The sequence below is a fragment of the Phaeoacremonium minimum genome (genome assembly GCF_000392275.1).
Source record: "Phaeoacremonium minimum UCRPA7 unplaced genomic scaffold PA7_03_scaffold_592, whole genome shotgun sequence".
NCBI lineage: Eukaryota > Fungi > Ascomycota > Sordariomycetes > Togniniales > Togniniaceae > Phaeoacremonium > Phaeoacremonium minimum.
In genome coordinates this window covers 456,698-477,979 of record NW_006921494.1, presented here as the reverse complement: position 1 = coordinate 477,979, position 21,282 = coordinate 456,698, and the positions used below count along the sequence as shown (strand labels likewise).

The 21,282-nt window shown below is 47.8% G+C and overlaps 4 protein-coding genes across 4 annotated transcripts; 1 reads left to right on the top strand and 3 right to left on the bottom strand.

The window, feature by feature from the left end:
- Positions 1 to 555: 555 nt before the first annotated feature.
- UCRPA7_8420 (putative allantoate permease protein) lies at positions 556 to 2,267 on the bottom strand (the record flags this gene model as incomplete). Its single annotated transcript, XM_007920933.1, has 10 exons — positions 556 to 561; positions 621 to 725; positions 1,266 to 1,365; positions 1,421 to 1,533; positions 1,652 to 1,755; positions 1,806 to 1,826; positions 1,889 to 1,907; positions 1,960 to 2,024; positions 2,073 to 2,145; positions 2,202 to 2,267. 10 exons carry the CDS (start codon positions 2,265 to 2,267, stop codon positions 556 to 558), a joined length of 672 nt encoding a protein of 223 aa, XP_007919124.1.
- Positions 2,268 to 6,757: 4,490 nt separating this feature from the next.
- On the top strand, positions 6,758 to 7,717 carry UCRPA7_8419 (putative beta-lactamase family protein; the record flags this gene model as incomplete). Its single annotated transcript, XM_007920932.1, has 1 exon — positions 6,758 to 7,717. One exon carries the CDS (start codon positions 6,758 to 6,760, stop codon positions 7,715 to 7,717), a length of 960 nt encoding a protein of 319 aa, XP_007919123.1.
- Positions 7,718 to 10,456: 2,739 nt separating this feature from the next.
- UCRPA7_8418 (putative mfs alpha-glucoside protein) lies at positions 10,457 to 10,768 on the bottom strand (the record flags this gene model as incomplete). The annotated part of the gene is made up of 2 exons (XM_007920931.1): positions 10,457 to 10,647; positions 10,699 to 10,768. 2 exons carry the CDS (start codon positions 10,766 to 10,768, stop codon positions 10,457 to 10,459), a joined length of 261 nt encoding a protein of 86 aa, XP_007919122.1.
- Positions 10,769 to 11,308: 540 nt separating this feature from the next.
- Positions 11,309 to 12,447, bottom strand: UCRPA7_8417 (putative sugar transporter protein; the record flags this gene model as incomplete). Its single annotated transcript, XM_007920930.1, has 4 exons — positions 11,309 to 11,680; positions 11,736 to 11,837; positions 11,887 to 12,056; positions 12,111 to 12,447. 4 exons carry the CDS (start codon positions 12,445 to 12,447, stop codon positions 11,309 to 11,311), a joined length of 981 nt encoding a protein of 326 aa, XP_007919121.1.
- Positions 12,448 to 21,282: the final 8,835 nt, after the last annotated feature.

Genomic DNA, 21,282 nt, shown 5'->3' with positions numbered 1-21,282 from the left:
TGGTTTGGCGGAAGGATAGAAGACTTGGCGGGGTATCCCATAACGAGGCATAAACCCCCTTCACCATGTGCCCAATCTTACTCACATTACTCATAGCCAAATGATCCTGACTGTAACCGATCAGCCCTACACTTCTCAGAACAACATCTTTACAAATGTAGAAAGACACAATATTTGAGATACAAAGACGCTTAGATACTCCATAATTCGAAAAAGTCTATAGTATATTATACTATCCTAAAAAGACTGGTATAGAATACGATGAGAATGTATGGAACAAAATTTTTTGCACCTGATCATGTACACCACAGAGTAAATGTACAACCCTAGAATTTGTCCATCCCCGGCTAAAGATCGAGCAATACCAGAAGGTATCATCTCCGCTGAGGAGTAACTACTTCTTACCAAGGACGAAGAAGAGTACGAATTCTTGCCACCTGTTGGGAGATTGTCCACCATCCAAACATGAAAGAATCTCATGCTGAAAACTCTTGTCTAAGATGTATATGAGTGCTAGGGAAGAATTTACGAAACCTCGAGAGGTTATTTGTTTTGTCACAGCTTGAATGTTTGTCAGCAACCAATGACGGAAAGAAAGTCTAAACACTTGTCTGACATACCACGTATCGGAATCCTGGTAGCTCTATGTCTGTCTTGTCGGCGAATTCGTCTTCAGGAGCATTCTGCAGCTGGCCCTCGGCAAGCTGCTTATCGCGGCGGTCATTCTGTCTCACATAGTATAGGCGCAAGATTACAAGTAGCATAGCTGTAACATGAAGCACAAATGTTTAGCATTATTTTCCTGCAATCGGAGAAAGTCTATAGGTTATTCTCACCCTGAATTCCAATACATATCATGTCTGCAATAAACACAGACCGATAAGCTGGTGTTTCACCAGTCTTGACCATAAATGGCCCAGAGATGTTACCGAGGGCATAGCCCAAGAAGGCATAAGATGAAAGTGTGATGCGCTTAGTGTAGCCAGAGCTGTTCACACCAGGTAGAGCAAGGAGGATGAAAAGAGCCGTAGCGAAAGGAGGAAATAAATATACTATGTGTTGCCAATATTAGAAGACCTTGTTCACACCATATGACATTGAAAGCTACAGAGCTTACCTCCTATCAATAAGCCAGCGACATTTGATCTCGGCAAGACAATCTGGAGCAATAGTCCGATAAATGTTGGCAAAAGCATGCCTATGGCGACATAAATACGCGCATTCGGAAGCCTTTGAGATAGCCAGCCGCCAAAAAATATGCACACCATGTTGATAAAGCCTTGTGGAATATAAATTAGCGTAGACTGCAGGGAATTGAAGCCGAATGACTTGATGACAAGCGTCCCAAACGCGCCAAAGCCACCACTAAAGATGCACGAGTGAGTACATAACTTCAAGTATCAGCAGAAACGTTACTAACTTGAGAACTTCGTTACAGAAAATAATGAGAAAGAGGAGGAGCCCCTGTGGATCCTCGAAAGGATTCAGAGCCTCTCTGACCTGCTTCCATTTGAAATTACGATTCAGAATTCCCTTGAGTATGTTGTCAGCAACTGATACTCAACTGTCTACAAGCTGAATTTGTAATGTTTGGAAATCTTTGAACGCGCTCCGGCAGGTACAAAATATCCAACAGAGATTGCAAACTTACCGTGTTGTTAGTTCGGATCCGGTGGACAGCCAAAACTCGTTCATTCTCGGTCAAGAAACGTGCCTTCATAGGTGAGGTGGGAAGGAAAAAGAATACGAAGGTGCCTAGTGAAGGTCAGTCGGTCAAACATTTCTAAATCAGACAATTAACATACCCCAAATAACGGTGATAAGTCCTTTAAGAGGAACAACAATTAGTATATGTCAAATGAAACAACCTTTCCATGCAATCGCGTACCGTTGAGAATGAAAATCCACTATAGTTCATCAATTAGCATATCATCCAGGAAGCGAAAGTGTAAGACTGACTTTCCACCCTGGTAGACCTGCGTTTACTTGTCCCATACCATACGCAATGACACCACCAATCATAGCTGGTTTTATTAGTTGATTGCTTTGCTAGACAGTTTTCATGGACTTACACCCAAAGCCATTAGCTGCGGCCCAGAATCCAGTCCGCAGCGCTTGCTCCCGTCTTGTGTAGTACATTCCATTCTGTGATGATAGTCAGCTATGATCGTCTCGTTCTCCGGTTATAGGTAATCCCGTACAATTAGCACGAATGTGGGCGTGATGAGAGACTCGATTCCACCTAAAAGAAACCTTAGCGCAGCCATGCTTGCAAAGTTGTGCGCGCCAGCGGCAGCAACCAAAATAACACCCCAAGCCTACACCAAATAGATCTTAGCATCACCTAAGCACCTAGAGCTTATCAGGAACTAGGTTGCCTACCACAATCGCTACACCAATAAATCGGCCGATAGGGAACTTCTGAGATAACAATGTCGTCGGGTACTCGCAGAAAAGATAGCCAAAGTAAAAAAGCGAAGATAGCCACGAGCTATAGAAATTGCATTGGTGATTTGTTTACAAATGATGGAGTTGATAGCGGGCTTACTATTGTTTCCCAACGAGGCCGAGATCAGTCGAGAGAGTGAATGCTGCGGCATATCCCAAAGCGCTTTTGTCAATGCATTGAAGGGCGTACGTGCCGAAGAGAAGGGGCAGAATACGCCAATCAAGCTTGCGAACGATCTTTGCATAGTCCTCTTCTGTCGCACTGGATGCGATCACTCTAACATCGTAATCGCGGAGGAACTTGAGCACTGTGTTAATAGGGCTTATCAATTGCAACCATTTTATCTTTGACTTGCTTACCTTGCCAGCTTCGTCGCCATCTTGAGTGATGTCCTTGTTGAAGCTGTCTTCGACATCCTCGCGAGGTGCCTCGCTCACCCTCATATCATCTTGGCTGCCCATAATTACTAGAGTCAAGGAAATCTGATGTTGTCGCTGGGATTTTCTATAATGGACACACTGCGGTGAAGACAGCAGCGCCAAGATGATTATATTTCTTCTGATTTCGCCAATTCAGGTAACCCCGAAACATACCCTGGCCTAGTTGATCACACCTTTTTCGTGCCGATTATCCAATATCCCACTTCCTCTGGATGTGTACCAAGTGGGCACCACGATAGTCCAACCGTATATCATTTGCTGAAATGTGCTCCGTAATAGTCGACCAATCCTTCCCGGCCAAACTACTGCATCCTTCCATATCTTGCATCGGTATCAATCCTTGATTTCTATTGTATATTTCTAGTGTCATGATGAGACCCCAGGATAATATTTGAACAGCTTCAGTACGCCGGTATCGGTTTTCAGGGGTCATTACCTAGACGGTAGATAACCCATCGCTAGACTGTCGTGATTGGCAGTATTGATTGCGCAAAACAACATTTTCTCGGCTTAGCCAGGAATATTTTGTCTTCAAACAGAGTTGGATTGGACAAACCATACCTGGGACTTTGTTCGATAGATTCTACTGGTCTGTAATAGGCCTTGACTGGGTATTGTGAGGCTCTGCGGCCACCGCGGACTTGGCATACGGGGAAATATAGTGGCTGAACACCGCACACTTAGTTTATGGGCAAATCAGCCAACTGCACTGCCGAGAAGAACCAATCATGACTAGCTTAGGGTCGTCAAGCACTTGGCACGCGCTCGATCTAGAACAGCGGCCGATCGACGTACCGAGAAGCCTGAAGGCAATTGTGGTCGGCGCAGGCATATCCGGTATCAATGCCGCAATCCTTCTTCCAGCAAAAGTACCTGGCCTCGATTTGCGTATATTTGAGCGCGACTCTGATTTGGTATGTTATTTCTTCTACAGCTAGTTAGCACGGACTAAACGTTCACAAAGGGCGGCATCTGGAACCAATGTACATATCCTGGAGTCCGGTGTGACGTTCCTTCTCATGTCTACCAATCGACCTTCTCACCATCGCGGGACTGGTCTGAGCACTACGCCCAAGGAGCTGAGATCAAGGCATACTGGGCTAAAGTTGCCGCCAAACATGACGCCTACCGCCATATTCGATTTAATCATGAAGTTCTCTCGGCAAATTGGAGCGATGGTCAGGCACAATGGCTTGTGACGGTTCGCCGCTCATCGGAAACGTGGATAGAAGAAGCTGATTTCCTTATCATGGCGACGGGTGTTTTCAGCCATCCGCAATTGCCACAGTATCCGGGTATGGAAGACTATGAAGGTCATCTCTGTCATAGCTCTCGCTGGGATCCAGCTTTTGACGCAAACGGCAAGAGAATCGCAATTATCGGCAATGGATCTTCCGGGATGCAGGTCTTGCCCCTACTCCAGCCATTAGTAACACAGCTCGACCACTACGCGCGAAGTCCAGCTTGGATTGCGGGCAATTTCGGTGGTATCGATGGGCAGCCTGGTGAACCCATTCCAGAGAAGCTGCGATCCACGATTGCAGACCCAGAGACATATCTTCAATACCGAAAGAATATAGAAAATAGGTCATTCAAAGGATTTGGCACTATACTAAAGGGTGGCACTCAGTCGCAACAGTCGCGCGCGAAGTTCACAGATCTTATGAAGTCAAGACTAGCTGGCCGTCCTGATCTGTTAGAGGCAATCCTGCCGGATTTCTCCCCAAGTTGTAGGCGACTCACACCTGGGCCCGGCTATCTGGAAGCGCTCATTCAGCCAAATGTTGAATACATCACCACACCAATCGAGAGGTTTACTAAAACTGGTATCCGTACTGTCGATGGGAGGGAGCGTGAGGTCCATGCCATCATCTGCTGCACAGGTTCTGAGAAATCATTTGCACCTCCCTTCCCTATTGTCTCGAGTGGCTTAGACCTCTCATCAGCCTGGAAACCAGGTGGTAGTGTCGGGTTTCCGTATACCTATCTGGGACTCGCAACGCCCGGGTTTCCAAATCTTCTGTTTGTTAACGGACCTCAGTGTGCTAGTGCCACTGGCACGCTACCTTTTGCCACAGAGAACCAAATCACACTGATAGCACGTGTATTGAGGAAGGCGATAAATCAGGACATCCGGACAATGATGCCTACACGACAAGCCACCGATGACTTCCAAGCATATTGCGATGCTTACTTTCCAAAGACAGTATTGAGTGAGGAGTGTAGCTCCTGGTTCAACGGCGGTATTAAAGGCGGGCGTGTTATTGCAAACTGGCCAGGGAGCGGCTTGCACGCGAATGCGGTGCGCCGGGACCCACGGTGGGAAGATTGGGAGTACACATACAAATCTACATCGGGGAACAGATTTGCATACTTTGGCAATGGATGGACACAAAAAGACGTGCAAGTAAATCAGGAGACGCCAGAGGAGATCGATCTGACACCGTATCTGCAACTAGCCTCGGTCACTGGAGGTGTTGATTTGAGGCGGTATCACGAGATGTGGTGCGATATTTGAAGAGGCAAGGAAACCCTTTCCGCATCTCCTAAGTCCCTAGGGTCTTTGTAAGGTGAAGCAATATCCGTAGGGCTAAGGCCAATCGTAATTCACATTACCATACCCTATTTAGCAATAGCAAGTCGAATTAAATTGATGGCAGGATTGCATTCGAAGGATCCGTTCCCAAGGCGTAAAAATGCCAATTCAGCCCCCGCTCCAGGCGCTTCAGCTACAAAGACACAGCGGCACATCGAGCCTAACAAAGTTAGTGTAGTTGTTCGCACGCACTGGGCTTGCGTGGGGCGCACAACAAGCATCAGCCTCAACCCGTGGATGTTCTCCATCGACTTGTTGACTTCTAATTAGTTGACGTCACCAAAAAGGCACACCTGTACACATGTTAAAGTACAAATATAAAAGAGGTAAGCCTCGACAATGTTGGATGAGATCTTCAGAAAGTTAGTCGATCTCAAGACACTTCGTCAATTTTCGTCAACTCTCGACTCTCTTGTCATTGGGAAGTCCATCATGCAGCTTCTCCAGTTTGGTCTCGTTCTTCTCCCGGTTTCTGTCAGTCCGGTCCTTGGTGATTTCGTGGGCCCGAGCTGGCCAGCCCCCACGAGTCTAGCTGATAGCAAGAGTCTCGTTGCTGCCGGATTTAAGAATCTCAGCGCGACTCTCAAAGATTATCTGAATCTTGATGGCACCAATCAAACTGCAATCCCATCTATTCTCGACGGCATTAGCAATTTGACCTTCTCGCTGGGGTTGTTTTCTTTACATGATCCGGCTGCTAGCAAATTACAATTTCACTACACGTCTCCGGAAATAACCAATTCGCCCAATGGAACGCGTAAGGTAGACGCAAATAGCATATACCGTGTTGCGAGTGTCACCAAGGTCTTCACTGTCCTTGCAGGTTTACTCGAGCTGGAGAGCACTGACTGGGATCGGTCCCTTGTTGACGTTTTCCCGCTCTTTGCAGAGTACGCGAACAAGACATCAGGAGAAGACGACCCAATACACACTGTGGAGTGGAATAAAGTCACGCTCGGTGCTCTCGCTGCTCAGATTGCGGGCGTCCCGCGTGATGGGTTTCCAAGCCTTGGTGAAATTCAAGTAAGGGCATACGCTGGCGGCCCAGACCCGACCACAATGGGACTTCCGCCGTACAATCAGACGGACCCATTAGAGAACCCTCCCTGCGCACTCCTTAATACTTCGCAATGTCCTCCAGACATCTACATGCAGAGTGTTGTGAATCGACCACCAAGCTTCCTGCCCTGGACTAGCCCCGGGTATGCCAATAACGGGTTCACCTTGCTCGGTATGGCAATGTCCAAGCTCACGGGCAGAACAATTGACCAGATGTTCCGTGAGAGCATCTTCGAGCCCCTCGGTATGGACTCATCGAATACCACTACGCCACCTTTGTCCGAATGGGATCGCTCCGTGATCCCTGGAGATATTGCAAACTTTGCGATTGATGCCGGCGTCTTTGTGTCATCTGGTGCCGTCTCTTCCACAACGAACGACATGGCCAAGTTCGGAATCTCCATACTGAATTCGACACTACTCGCTGACGACGAAACGCGTCGATGGCTGAAGCCAGTTACTCACACAGCACGCCTTCAATACTCGGTGGGGCGGCCATGGGAGATCCACCGGTACACAAATCCATCGGGCGTTGTTACAGACCTATATACCAAGTCCGGTGACTCTGGTACATATAGTGCTTTCCTGGTTCTGCTGCCTGACTATGGCGCCGGCTTCAGCATTCTCTCGGCTAGCACCATGACAGCGCGCTTCGACATTCTTGCCGGTATCGCGGACATTGTCACTGATATCATAGTACCAGCACTGGTTGCTGAAGCGGCCGTAGAAGCGGCGGAGCGGTTTGCTGGAACATATAGCTCGAGTGAGCGAGGCCTGAACACTTCACTGGTCCTGGCAGTCAATCAGACTGAAAGCGGCGCGCCTGGTCTGGTCATATCTTCGTGGATTAGCAACGGCACGGATGTTCTCGCCACGCTGACTCCCAGCCCTGGTTTCCCGCCTTGGCGGCTGTTGCCATCCATCTCTGACGCAGCTCATGGGAAAGTTGCGTTCCGGCTGGTCAGTGACTTTGATGCCCCAAGCACACAGCCACCCGTCGGACCAGAACTGTTCTCCGGCCGTGGTTTCCTTCTTTCGGATTGGGTGTATGTCGATTCAGCTACGTACGGCGGCATTGGCACGGCGCTGTTCGTATTTGACGTCGACTGCGCTGGGAAGGCGACCGCTGTGAGCCCCGCCGCGTTTCGGGTGACCCTGAAGAGGCGTGCTTAAGATTTCTCGAGTATTAAAGATGTGATGTCCTTTCTTTTAGTGGATTACCTATAATCCTTAGAGTGTTCCATAATGCATCCTCATTTTTAAAAATGATTCGCTCGTGTTCTGTAATTCGCGAGTCTTGCACAGTCGGTGTTCCTCCAGGGCGTGACTAAGATTACGGAGGCGCATGCGATCCTTCTCTATGCTATTCCCAATGTGGCTCGATGTGCCGCTCGTCAGCCTAGCAGTTGATTTAAGGTTGGCGATCTTGCCCCTATAACTCTAGGTGGGCTGTGCTTGAAATTGTACTGCCTCAGTACGTAACGGAAGGTAGGTCCCTTCAGACCATGTCATCTGAGATGGATGAGCACATCGTTCGAAGGACTCAATTTTTTTGCTAATTGCTGTCAAACATCTTCTGCTATACTACATTTCTAACTTGATCAAAATTTTATCGTTCATCAAACTCGCATATCGGGATATCGCACAAAAGAGCTGATAGGGGTGCTATCTTTCATGCGCAACAGAAGAAAGTGGTGTATTGCGGCATCTAGACAACGAATGTGACAGCGTTTCCATTTTAGGTTCATTTGAGGAGTTCGTGTCAAAAGCAGGTCTTGATCAATCTGTAGATCTAACCGTAGCTGGATCTAACTACCAAGGTAGATCTGCCGAGTTCTCGATTAGGTCAAACGCCGCGCGCCGCACTGCATCATGCCTGGGGTCCCCTCCGGCCGTGGCTGCGAAGCCTGTCGCAAACAGAAGAAGAAGGTAACTCCCGCTTCTAGGGCTCGATCTGCTCTCAATCAGACTAGTCATCAAACGCCCATGCTGACTTAATGCGGCAAAGTGCGATCAGGCTCGGCCAAAATGCTCCCGCTGTACGCGTCTGCAGATCCCCTGTGTGGGAGCTGGACAACAGCGTTACAAGTTCCACAATCAGACCCTGACCGGTAGTGGTAGCCGCGCTGAGTCCTGGTCGGCAGCAACTATTCCAGCTCCGGAAGCTCGTGCAAGTGCTGTGGAACTAAGTCCTCCAAGTAGCGACATGACCATGACGACGAGCCAACTAGTCTCGGCACTCGAAGTACTCGATCCGCGCTTTGATCTGACCGTATACGGTGGCTTCTTTCGACTGATACCGCAGCGATTAGGAAACAACAAAGCATTGGACACGGCGGTAGAGGCGGTTACAACTACTCTTCCAATGGTGCAGTCTCGTCATCAGCAATCACCCCAGTCATACGGCAAGTATACAGCAGCACTTAAAGCGCTGAGAGTCTGTCTAGGGGACCCGGCCAATGCGTTATCGGTTGATACAATGTGTGCATTGTATCTGATTGTCGTCTGTCAGGTACGTTTCATCGCTCCTCAGCACTGTATGCCAAGTAAAGAGTGTTAATACGTTTGTATGATAACAGGGGTGGATGGGCAATCTAGATGATCCCCAACCAAGCCACGGAGAAGCCATTGCCCATATGCTGGGGAAAGTTCAATGGAGGATGACTGATAAGTTTGAGACAGACATGCTGAATACCCTATGCGTAGCTGTGGTAAGCCCTCCCAGTCTTGAACATAAACTGGAACAGAAGGAGCTAAGCCTCCGATTTTCTAACTAATACGTAGATACTGGAAAGTTTTGTCAATCCACGAATAAATCTTGATCCCGAGTTATGGGGCCTTCCTGAAACTTTTGGGCCGCGTAGTCCGACCGACGCGCAGTCCACCATGGATAGCCTCAGGAATCGCAATCTAGCCCGCGTCACCACGCTCATCCGCGACCCGGTGACACACCTCCAAGAAATCGAAATCACATACCATCGTGTCCGCGAGGACTCAGCCAAAATGGCAAGAGTCCTTGCTGAGATTCCTGTCGTACAAGCCGCCGATGGAAGACTTACTACTCCGCTTCCGATTCCATCCCGCAGGTTACATATGCGTTGGCAGACAGGATATGGCATCCTTCTTCTTGTAGCAATCATGCTCAACAAAATTCTGCGTTTCTATAGAAGTACTTCAAACGGCTCATCTCTGAGGGAGGAATCTTCCGAATTTGTGGACAGCATTATCGTACTCGCTGAACAGGCATCACAGTACCGGCCCTTAGGCGCAAGCGCGTCGTCCGTGTTTCTTCTCGCTGCGTATGCAGCACTAGATATCGGTGATGAAGAGAAGGCGACTCGCATTCAGGCTTTGCTGGAGGAATATCAGTCAGATTTTAGTCGAACGCGTAACGTCACCTTGGATGAACGTCTGCGCCTCCGGCTTCAGACTTTACAACCTCACTTCTCGTCTACCTCTCCAGTCTGTCCTAGGACGGACCACACGGAACCAAATGACCTAGAACTCATGCGACAGAATTCTCCGAATAAGGCGGATCTTTGTTGTATTCTGTAGCCTGGCGCTGTTGCTCCCATGAGAAACGTTCGTCAGATCTCTTCTACAACACATAACAAGTGGGTATACTCTGGTCGGGGAGCATTATGAACCTTCTAAATTCAGAAATTATCTCTTACAAACCAACTCATATCACCGATTAATATCAAAACTCAAACAATTCTCGTTACAGTCAAGGACAGTCTTATCTTCTCCTATTCACATATCTACTTATGTGTTTCGTATGCAATTCACATATAGACAATGAGCAGCTCCTAGTGTTCGATCGTTTAGAGTAGCCCCCTTACAAGAAACTCACTCAAGTATGTAACATCCTTGCAAATATGGCAATCAAGCCTCTTTCTCCATTTGCGTGCCCTATGCCTCACCTCTGAGCTGCTCTTCGCTATGGCGATTATCAACCGATACCTCAGTTTTGGCGAATTTCCAGGCGGGAATCTTGCGTGCAAAGAGCTCGTCGAGCTCGGCGAAAGACCTGCCTTTGGTCTCGGGAACCATCAACCAGATAAGAATATACACGAGGAAGCCCGTGCCAGCCCAGAAGAAAACTAGATTTTGATTAGTGAGTGATGACTAAATGAGTAAAACAAGGCACTCACCAGTATTACTCATTCCAAGCGCAGGGCTGTTGAGCATGATAGGAGCAATATAAACGTAAATAGTCGCCATGCCCTGAATGAAAAAGATCGCAACGCCAGTTGTCTTCGCACGCAATCTTTGAGTTGATGTTTCTGCTACATAAATATAGCCCATTGGACCTGCGGACAGGTTGTAGCCAATACTCCAGACGCAGCTGGGTCCAGTCAGCAACTGTTGTGGGGCTATTGAGAGACTTTAGACTTACGCAAAGGCGATGAGAACCGGGCCAACAGCTGATCCATCTGTTTTCAATACACCGCCCATAACAAGGAGAGCTGCAATGGCAATCGGGCCACACCATATCATTAGTGCCCGGCGACCGAGTCGCTCAATGAGAGGTACAGCGGCGAACAGCATGACAATATTGACACAGCTGGGCATTGTAAGTAATGAAATCAAAGACTTTGATACTTGATAACCTACTTCGTCGCAACAGTTCCGTTGAATGGGTTCTTCATCCCGGCCATTTTGTAAAAGTAACTTGAGTAGGTAGATATAATAGGCACACCGATAGCCACTTGCCAATGCCAGGGCAAAAAGGAGATGATGAGACGACGCTATTGTGTCTCGTTAGTCATACGTAGACATGCAGTCGTGAATGAATCTTACTCGGTTGGTGCCACGGAACACGTCTAAATAAGAGCCGCCGCCATGGATTGTAGATTCAATCTTCGCGTTTTCAATTTCGAGATGCATCCGCTTGTACTCCATGTCGACATCGTAGCCCGGCACCTTGCCGTTGACTCTGGTCAGGATCTTCTTGCATGGTAATTCGCGGCCCTGGGCGCAGTGCCAGCGAGCTGACTCGGGCAGGAAAACCCAAGCAATAAGAGCCACGCCGCAGAGTGCGAACTGAGACAAGACTGCATGACGCCAGTTCTTCGGTTTATCTTGAGAGACGATATTGAGGGATATGGACGACAGGAATTGGCCAATGGAGTACTGCATTGTTGGTTAGCACGTCTCTGGCTCTTGTCTGCATTGTTGATCGACTCACAAAGAGTTGAACCAGGCTCATCAAAGCACCACGACCACCGGTCGGTGCCATTTCCGATATGTAAACATTTATGCAACATTGCGCAAGACCAATCGAGAATCCCTGTATAATGTCAGCGCTTATAGTGGCTGGTATGTCACGCCGGCCATACATCAAGCAGTCGGGCACCAAGCCAGTGTGTCCAGTGAGTTGATAGCTGCTCCAGAATACAAGCACCAATCATGATGATTTGAACAAGAAGAATCATCCACCTGCGTCCGAGCTTATCTGCAGGATATGAACCAATTGCAGCACCAAACATCGCAGCGACGTTTTTGAGGGCTAATAGAATGCAATGTTAGAAATCTCTTCGGCAAACAAGAAAAGTTGACTTACAACCCCAAAGAGCAAGATACTGAGGGTCGACTACATAAGTACCATCATCTTGTAGGTCGCCAAATGTGTTGATGAAGCCGTCAAGGGCAACAATGCTGCCAGACATTTGAACTTGATACCCGTCCGAGAGTGCTCCCACTGCAGCGAGGACGCACATAAATGAGGCGACCTTGTATTTGCGAAGGCATTGGATGAGGCTCAAGTGCTCCACGGGTGGCAGCTCATTGTGGACGCTCTCGGGTGTCGAGTCAACTTTGTCGCGATTGTCCATGTCTGAACCCGGGTTGTCAACGTGTACCGTGACGGACTTGTCTTCAGGAAAGTGAGTAGCTGTCATCGTGTAGTATCAACAACAATAGAAATAACCGTGCTGATACATCTGCCAACGAGGCTCTGGAGATGAGCCATCATATAGTCCTTGTCAACGCAGCTGCAGTTGAATGTTATCCTGTCTCGTTGTGAATGAAATCAAGAGACCGAGCCGGCTACTAAATTGCTACTTGGGAGATTTTGCCTTGAACCACAACAGAACTGGGGGCGGGGCATGTGGAGACATCGAATGGTTAGTGGTGAAGCGCTACCCAGATGGGGGGCTCGCCCCATATTCGGGGTGTCGTCTAGAAACCGAGTCATGGCTACGATGTCGGGGTTAGCCAAATATTCTCAAATACGGCATACCGAGAATACCCTCCCCCGTGGGGAACGCAAACTGGGGTATGTGGTGTTGTTACAACATATGCGCTGCAATTTTCAAGATTTGTACGAGGGTTGGATCATGAGTCGAGGTCTGGATGCCATAGCCCGCTCAAAGCTACGAATAGTCCTTAGCATCTCACCACGTAAGCAGCCTAGTGACGCATCTAATCGCCGAAAAGAAGCTGCAAATTCATTCTTTCGGTTCATTTCGCCTTGCGTAATATTACTTCTTCTCCATCGGCTAAGAGAGAAGAGTAAAGGACAGTAGCCACCGCCAGTAGCCGGCATCCCTTACTCGCAACAATTCACGAGTTATCAGAATGTCTAAGGGTACACTACGCGTTGGAGACATAACTTTCAAACTTTCCAAAAATAAGCATTTGAAATAGATAATCGTGGACATTTATTTCATTTGTATTAATCGAAACTCTAAAGTAGAATATAGGCTGTCTCTCTGAAAGGGAAATGGCTTGCAAGGTGATGTATCATTGCATCTGTGAGGCTAGTTGTATCAGTCGACCTGCGGTAGCGAGCAGAACTTCCCGTTGTGCACTATGATCTTCTTCGTTAGTACTACTACCGTTTGTGAAGGCAGTGTCAACAGGGGACGATTCTCCCAAGGCCCAATTTGCATTCTCCCGACCGGGTTGTGAATGGCCTTGGGTCGATGTCATTGATTGCAACGGAAAGCCAAAATTGTTTTCAAGAGACGTTGTCCATGCTTGACTGTTGTCCGTGAGACTCTGAAACTGTGCATTCAGTGCTGAGCTATCTGTGCCTGTAAGATCTAACGGGGCAGCAGTGCCTATCAATGCATCAAGATCAGCAGATGGATACGGAGGAAGCATGGAATCCTGAAACTGAACTCTCGGCTGAGTGGGATCCGGGACGTATGGGAAGTAGGCGCTGTTCAATGCGAAGATGTTATTCGCTTCCGCCTGCGGTCCAAACGGCAAACCAGACACTGGTAGGCAACTTGAATCGTCCCAATTTCTATCTAGACGCGTCGGGATTTGATCTTGCATTGGATTTTCTGTTGATTGCTGAGTCTCGTCGCGAATATGTGAATCGTTGAACTCCTCTGAAGCTTGGCCGCTGCTGGTTGAGCTTCGATTAGATTCTTCCTCGGCTTCACCTATTGGCGCTGGAGGCTTCAAATTGTTGGTACTATGTACAGAATGTTAGAGAAGTAACAAAACGATAAATTCCTGTACGCACCATAACATCACTAGCAACTGATTACCAGCGTCACGAACAAATGTCGACACATGCGGCTTCCCTGGCTCTCCCGTCATTCGCAGCGCCAGGCGCAATACAAGGTCTCGTCTGGTGCTCAATCGAAGAATAATGGATGCTGCGAAAGGGAAAATGGCTGAACGGTGACTAGTATGAATAGCCTGAGAAGCCCGCAGAGCTTCTTTGAATATCCTGGTTGACAGAGCAAGAAGAAGCTGTTGCTGATGAGATGTGTTGTAGGATTGAGGACGCTTTCTGGCAATTCGAACAGCTAAGAGAAGCCAGCAGCTGAGTGCATCGTGAGTTAGATGCCAATTCAGACAATTGTCACCGTTCCTTTGACACCAGTCTGAGATCCATTTTTCTGTAAAGGTTTTGATGTGTTCTAACTCCGCATCCAGCGAGATGGAAATGTCTGGTCCTTGTCGATATTGCTCAATTCTTCGACGAACATCTCGCTGCCAGTTTTCAATCGTTAGATTGGCTTACATAAAAGCACCCGACAGATCGACAAACCTCAAATAGAAAAAGGTGATAGAATGCTGCAAGTGATGACATAGAACGTTCTTGACATTGTCGAGTTAACTCTTCAACTTCCGTTTCAGTCAACTCGAATTGACTTAGGTCCATCGATTGGCGGCCGGAGTATGTAAAGAACCTATGATTATCAATCAATCTTAGCAAAAGCCCTCACATTCAATACCACACGTCATGAACATTACCTGTACTCATTGAGTATTATGAAGCCTCTTGTTCGTATATCATTCCATTGCAGCTTCTCAACCTTTTCAGAATTCAGGTCCTTACTTTCGTCATAGTGACGTGGGAGATTTAGCCCAATCTCGGAAGCCATTCTTGGGATCATCGCTGCTCGCATCCATCGCTGTTCATCGACTCGAGCCTTTGGAGAGGTGCCCCAGCGTGACAGAAGCTTTTCACATTAGCCAAGTCTACATGGACTGAGGATACAAAACTTACAATATGCGCCTGTATGATATCAATCGACCTTGCACCTGTTGCGTAAACAACTAGATTGAGCTTTTCCACATAAGCGTGGAGGCGAAGTGCTTCAGAGATCTCTTCCTCTCTACTCTCAGGACGCGTCGCAAGCGCCGTCGAGCCAAGAGCAAGGATCGTAGATGTAAGCAAAGCGGAGCGACCCCGAACGAATGTCAATGAATGTAGACAGGGATCCAATATGGTCCATTGAGGATGGATCATTTCCCAATATCTTGCATGAATTAGCATACCTACCAAAGAAACGTCGTTACTACTCACGCTTGAAAAAGTTCTCTGGCTCTCTCATCCGTGATTAACCCATGATGAATGGGATCAAGTGCGTCTGCTACATCGCACTTCGAGCTAAGTAAGCCATGCTCATAATATCGACTTTGTTCGAGCAGAATCTTCTGCAGCGCCTGTGGGGTCCACTTGCTCAGAAGGCGCGCGTCCTCACTGGGTAACGTGGCAGAGGGTAATGCTGTCGGATGCCTTATCCTCTTCCCATTCCCATCGAGGCTATGAAGATCCCAGCCTCGCTTGGCAAGACCACCTATGAACCACAAAGGCTCTTGAAGCCCTCTTGACTCGGTAGTGCCGTTATCACTCCGGCCGCTCTGAACAGGGAAGTCCCCTAGGATATGCAAAAGTTCCCGTGCAAGTGTATGCCGGTCATTTTGATCGCCTCCATTGATATCCATCATGAGCTTGTGTGGGTTCCAAGGTGTCGCGGTACCAGACCGATTCGAGGGCTTGTGGCATTCACGGCTACGAGTCGTTGTTGGATTTCCTAGTACTCGATCCGCGCCATTTCGACTATCCGTTTTTGCTATCCTATCTGGACAGGTCGATATGGTAGTCTCATCTTGAAAGACAGTTTGAGGTTCCTCTGGCCTAGGTAGAGCGTCCGATCTATGTCTCATGCCTATGGTCTCTGGTGATGCTGATGGCGACGCATGCCTAACCCCATTCAGGAGCTTCTCGAGTGTACGGCGGCTGAGATGTCAGCCAATGTCTATCCTGGTGCTCATGGAACTAAATCTATACTTACTTTTTGCTCCCCCTTATCCTTCCTCGCCGACTGACTGGGAAAAAGCATGACGACGAAGTTTCGAGGCATCGACGGCACTTAGATTCATCGATTTGCAATTCGCATCTCGTTTTGGCCTAATACCGTTCATTTTCAATAATTAGTTCAGTGCACAAATAGTGACCAATACCACCTACCACTCGACAACTGAGAGAAAATGTTAGTCAGCGAAAGGTTGAGAGACACTAAAGGGGCAATACCTTTGACACGCCCGGCTCGAGCGGCGGTGCTGTTCACGTCGGCTTTCAGAACTCTCGGGTGTTACATTCTCTGGCATGGCGATGGCAGATCGCATGGACTAGGGAAATGAGGCGAGACTGGGTGTAAGAAATGCGAGGTAGGAAATGAAAGAGCGCATCCCAGACGTTTTAGTATCCGTTCTAGTAGCCGATTGATATCAGACATCGATGGTGCTCGTGATCGAATATCAGTGGGGCTCTCTGGGCACCGTGGTTTAGTTCTTTTAGGGAAACGCCACCTACTATGAGCCCTCAAAACCGGCAACTAGATTATTAGTGGATTCAGTCAGATTGCCGATGACAGGCCACAAATCGTCTCCGAACCATGGTCTTCTTTGAATGTCATGCGGAGAAATTGCCTTGGTTCGTGATTCGTTCAAACGCCGATATCTAACACGAGAAATCGAAGAGTCAATCGAATGACGCATTCTGAGGAAACGGAGAATGCTCTGGGGAAGCTGAGCTCCCCGCAACCGGAAGCAAGCCACGTGTGGATACATTTATTTCATGTCTTGGGAGGAAGCGTTCAGGGTTCAAAATCTGAGGACTTAGAAGCCCTCGCTAGATCTATAGGCAGAACCGTCTTATCCCCATCACTAATCAACCTTTGTATCAAACACATCCCTGAATTATGTCAAATACCATGACTGAAACACAAATCCCAGTCCCTGTCAACACTTATGATAGTAGATCAGGATTAAATCAGAACTATGAGCACCTCACTCCTGAAGACGTCGACCATTTTCTCACCAAGGGGTGGCTCCGTGTCCCCGGCGCTATCAAGCAGGAGTATATTGATCAATGGCTTCAAGATTTGTGGGTCAGGGTGGACTATGATGAACATGATAAGTCGACCTGGCATACAGACTACCTGCATCTCCCAAGACATCGCGAGGTTCCAGCCGAAGAGTTCGCACCAGAGGCGTGGAACAAGATTATTGAAGTTTGTGGTGGTGAAGACAACATCGATCCCGTGCGTGAGCGATACTATGGCGACGCTTTCATCATCAATTTCGGTAGCGCGGAGAAGACAGCCCAACAAGAGGAAAGTCGACCACAAGATATGGAGGGCTGGCACACAGACGATGACTGGTATCGCATGTTCCTAGACTCAGCCGGGAACGGACTGACTGTAATCCATGTCTTCACTGATATCCCTCGAAGAGGTGGGGGTACCTGGGTCTGCGAAGATGGCATCGAAGGTGATGATCCTTGGTCTTGTACGATGAGAAGTGATGTCAGATAGCTAAATTTGTAAACACAGGTGTTGTGAAGTATCTCTATGATCACCCCGAAGGACTGGATCCCCCCCTACACGGAGCTCATTGCACCCACGTGAAGGATTGTGAGCAATTTTCCACGGTGGTAGCAAAGAAAGGAGATGTAATTCTATTACACGGGCTTCTCCCTCATGTCGCAAGTCCAAACTATCTCCACTATGCTCGCGTCATATCCAACCCACATGTCTCCTTGCATAGTCCGCATAACCTGAACCGTGCCGACGGCAACTATGTGAGTGTTCGTCTTGACTCTATAACGTCTGTCAAGCACTAAGCATATCCCTGTGGTAGACTCTGCTGGAGCAAGTTATTCTCCGCGGCCTCGGCAGAGATTCTGTTCCAGAATTTAAACCCACAAGAGAGCGGAAGTTTTGGTACCCTCGCAATGCCGGCTTCAAGCGTGCAAAAGCAGAGACTGAGCTCCAGAGGATGATCGCAGCAGCAAAGGCCAGAGGTCTAGACGAAAGCGCAGTTGACAGCATATATCTCAAGCGTGGTACAAAAGAGTTTGAAGACTTCGAAAAGCGCAATGGATTTGATAAGGAGGTCAATTCTTTGCTGATGGAACAGCATTCACTGTGAGCTTGAAACCACAAACAAGTGTTGAATTTGAACAATAGCTGATGCTCTGATCAAAAAAAGAAAATAATGATCACGACAGGTAATGATGCAAATGCCTTGCTCTGGGGGCAGGCTCAAGCATCCACAGATCGGACCCTATCAGAATAATCATAGCAGAAAATCAAATCAAGAGGCAGATCAAATGACACTTTCACCTACTTCGGTGTAATGAACAATTTCTTGATAGAATAGCTATGGCACCAACTTGCACAAGCTTCACGGACTAGCGCATGTGCACATATGTTTCGATCAACGTACTGTATCTCGTAACTTTTGACAGAATGTAGACACCAAAATGGCGATAAGGAGCAGACCTTTGGAGCTTTTCTTCACATAGGTTCATCCGTTTGAGGCCGCTGCAACCGGCGTCTTGAATGGTGCGTTGGCGAAAATGTGGGGTCGCAGAAGGCGGTCGGCTAACAGATGGCCCCGGGTGACTTGCAAGGGAATCAGACATCTGGGCATCATGATTGCTCAGCCTCCGACAATAGCTGGATGCGTAACATTACAAAACTCGGACCGAAATTTTGAAGCTTTCCTCATGCTATGATGTTGACTATGATTGGAAATCTTATTATCTGGAGACGCGCATAGACACCAATGAAAACTAGCCCAAGTCTTATAAGTAATTAGGCCCTGGCGCGCTTCGTTACCAAATTTGGCTTCCAATTCAATCCCTGAACAGAGAAATTATGGGCGACGCAAACGTTTTAGAAGCTGGGCAGTGGTGGCGCAAGCCGTTTGGCATGCTTCAGACCAATCTACGTGAGATCGATGCAGATATGAATGTGGATGAAGTTGTCGGTTTCATCGAGCAACATGGGGCCACCGCCTGGCTAATCAGCATTGGTGGTATCCAAGCACAATACAGCACTGGGTTGGCTTTTCAGAGCAAGAACCCAAACCTCGCGCAGCGAAAAAGCGGCGATTTGATTCTGGATGCTATAACTGCGGCTCATTCACGAGGAATGCGCCTCTTGGCGCGAATGGACTTCTCAAAAATCACTGCTCAAACAGCAGCGGAACATCCAGACTGGACATATGTGTCGCCGTCAGGCAATCTACAAGAACACACGGGCGAGCTAGTATCAGTTTGCCCGAGCGGAGGATATTACCAGGACAAGATTTTCGAAATACTCGACGAGGTTACCTCACGTTACAAGCTCGATGGGTTCTTTCTCAACTGGACCAGTATGAACGAGGAGGATTACTATAAGCGCTATCATGGAGTTTGCCATTGCAGCAGTTGCCAAACCCGTTGGCTCGAGTACTCTGGAGGCCTTGACCTCCCCAATGGGCCGAATGATGCCAATTATGCTAAATGGCTTAGTTTTGGGCGAGATGTAATCGATGCGCTTACAGCCCGCATTCGCGCCTTTATTGCCGAGAAACTCCCAGACGCATGTCTCATTCTTGGGAAAACCGCGGATATCATGTTTCACGAAGCTAACAACGCCGTTGGTCGTGAACTATGGCACCACGCGACTTCCGAGATTGTGAGCACTTGGTCTTCATATCGACCTAATGTCCCTACGTTAGTGAATTCAACAACGTTCATGGACATGCCTTACCGCATGGCCAGCGAAGAGCCAGCACATTTTGCTCAATATCTATTACAATGCATTTCTCGAGGTGGCAATCCCTCTACGTACATGATGGGAACACCGGGAAAGATACCATATTTGTGCATGGACATGGGCAAGCAAATCCATAATTTTCACAAAAAATGGACAGCCGTGTATGATGGTATGAGACCGTGTTCCAAGACAGGACTGGTGCGGCCAGACAGGGCACAGATGACAGGCAAACAATTTGAAGAAGGTTTATCTGAATACAGGGGGCTATATGTGGCCATGCAGGAGCTACACATACCATTTGACATCCTCGGGCAAGAACATTTAGATGCAATGGCGGAAAATGGAGGCTTGAAAAGATATAATGTTCTTGTGTTACCTAATCTTGGGAAGCTTGGATCAGAAGCGGTGGCTCTTGACGAGTGGGTGGCAGCTGGTGGTCATCTGGTTGCAACAGGATCAAGCGGTGTTGGAGACGGTGGCGCAATACAACTCAAGTCATTACCAGCCAAGCATCAACGAGCGGTAGTAAGCAAGCGGGAATTACTGTTCTCAACTTACTTCGCACCACCACAGGATCGCTCCATTCACGTCTACCAAGGTCCAATAGTCCCCGTGTATGGCTCTTATCATCTGTTCGAGTGGAAAACTAGCACAGAAGGCAGATATAGAATGCTTGCACGCGCACCTTTTTCGCCACCTGAGAAGGCATATGGAAATATCCAAGTGGACCAACATGGTTCTGCCGTTGGTCATTTTGGGGGCGGCAAGGGAATTAACATTCCCTTTACTGTTGGTCGCGGTTATCGCGAACTTGGATTACGAGCTTTCCGAGACTTCTATGCTATGATACTCAGAGAAGATGGTGGCGCAAAGGAGCCCATTACATGCAACATTGCAGAACAAGTTGAGATGACCTTGCATGTTAATGGACCCAAACTGATCATACATCTCATCAACATGTCTGGTGCTCGGAAACAGAATTTCGGATCGCACCTTCCTATTTCCGACGGTACAATCAAAGTATTTGTAGGAAAGAACATTACGGCACATGCACTATCTATCGACAAAACGTTAGAGGTGAAGGATGGAGAAATCATTCTGCCTGTGCTCGATTTATTTGAAGTGATAGTGATTGAAGGGGTTTAGGTTTTTACCAAGAGTTTTGACAAGAGCCATTATATATGTCGCTCATCGTTTTCACATTATTACGCTTACGCAGACAATTGGCACAAGGCGGGATACATGACATAAAAATCGTGTTAATATTGTCTCAAAGGCAAAGAAAATTGATTGAACTTTGCTTAAAGCTGTCACGTCCATAGGTTACTAGCCTCTGCTTTATCCTCATATCAGTACTGTGAAAAGAAACGCGCATTGTCTTTCTGAGAATATCAAGTATCTTGCTCCTCAAGTAAATAATACGAGTATGTTGTC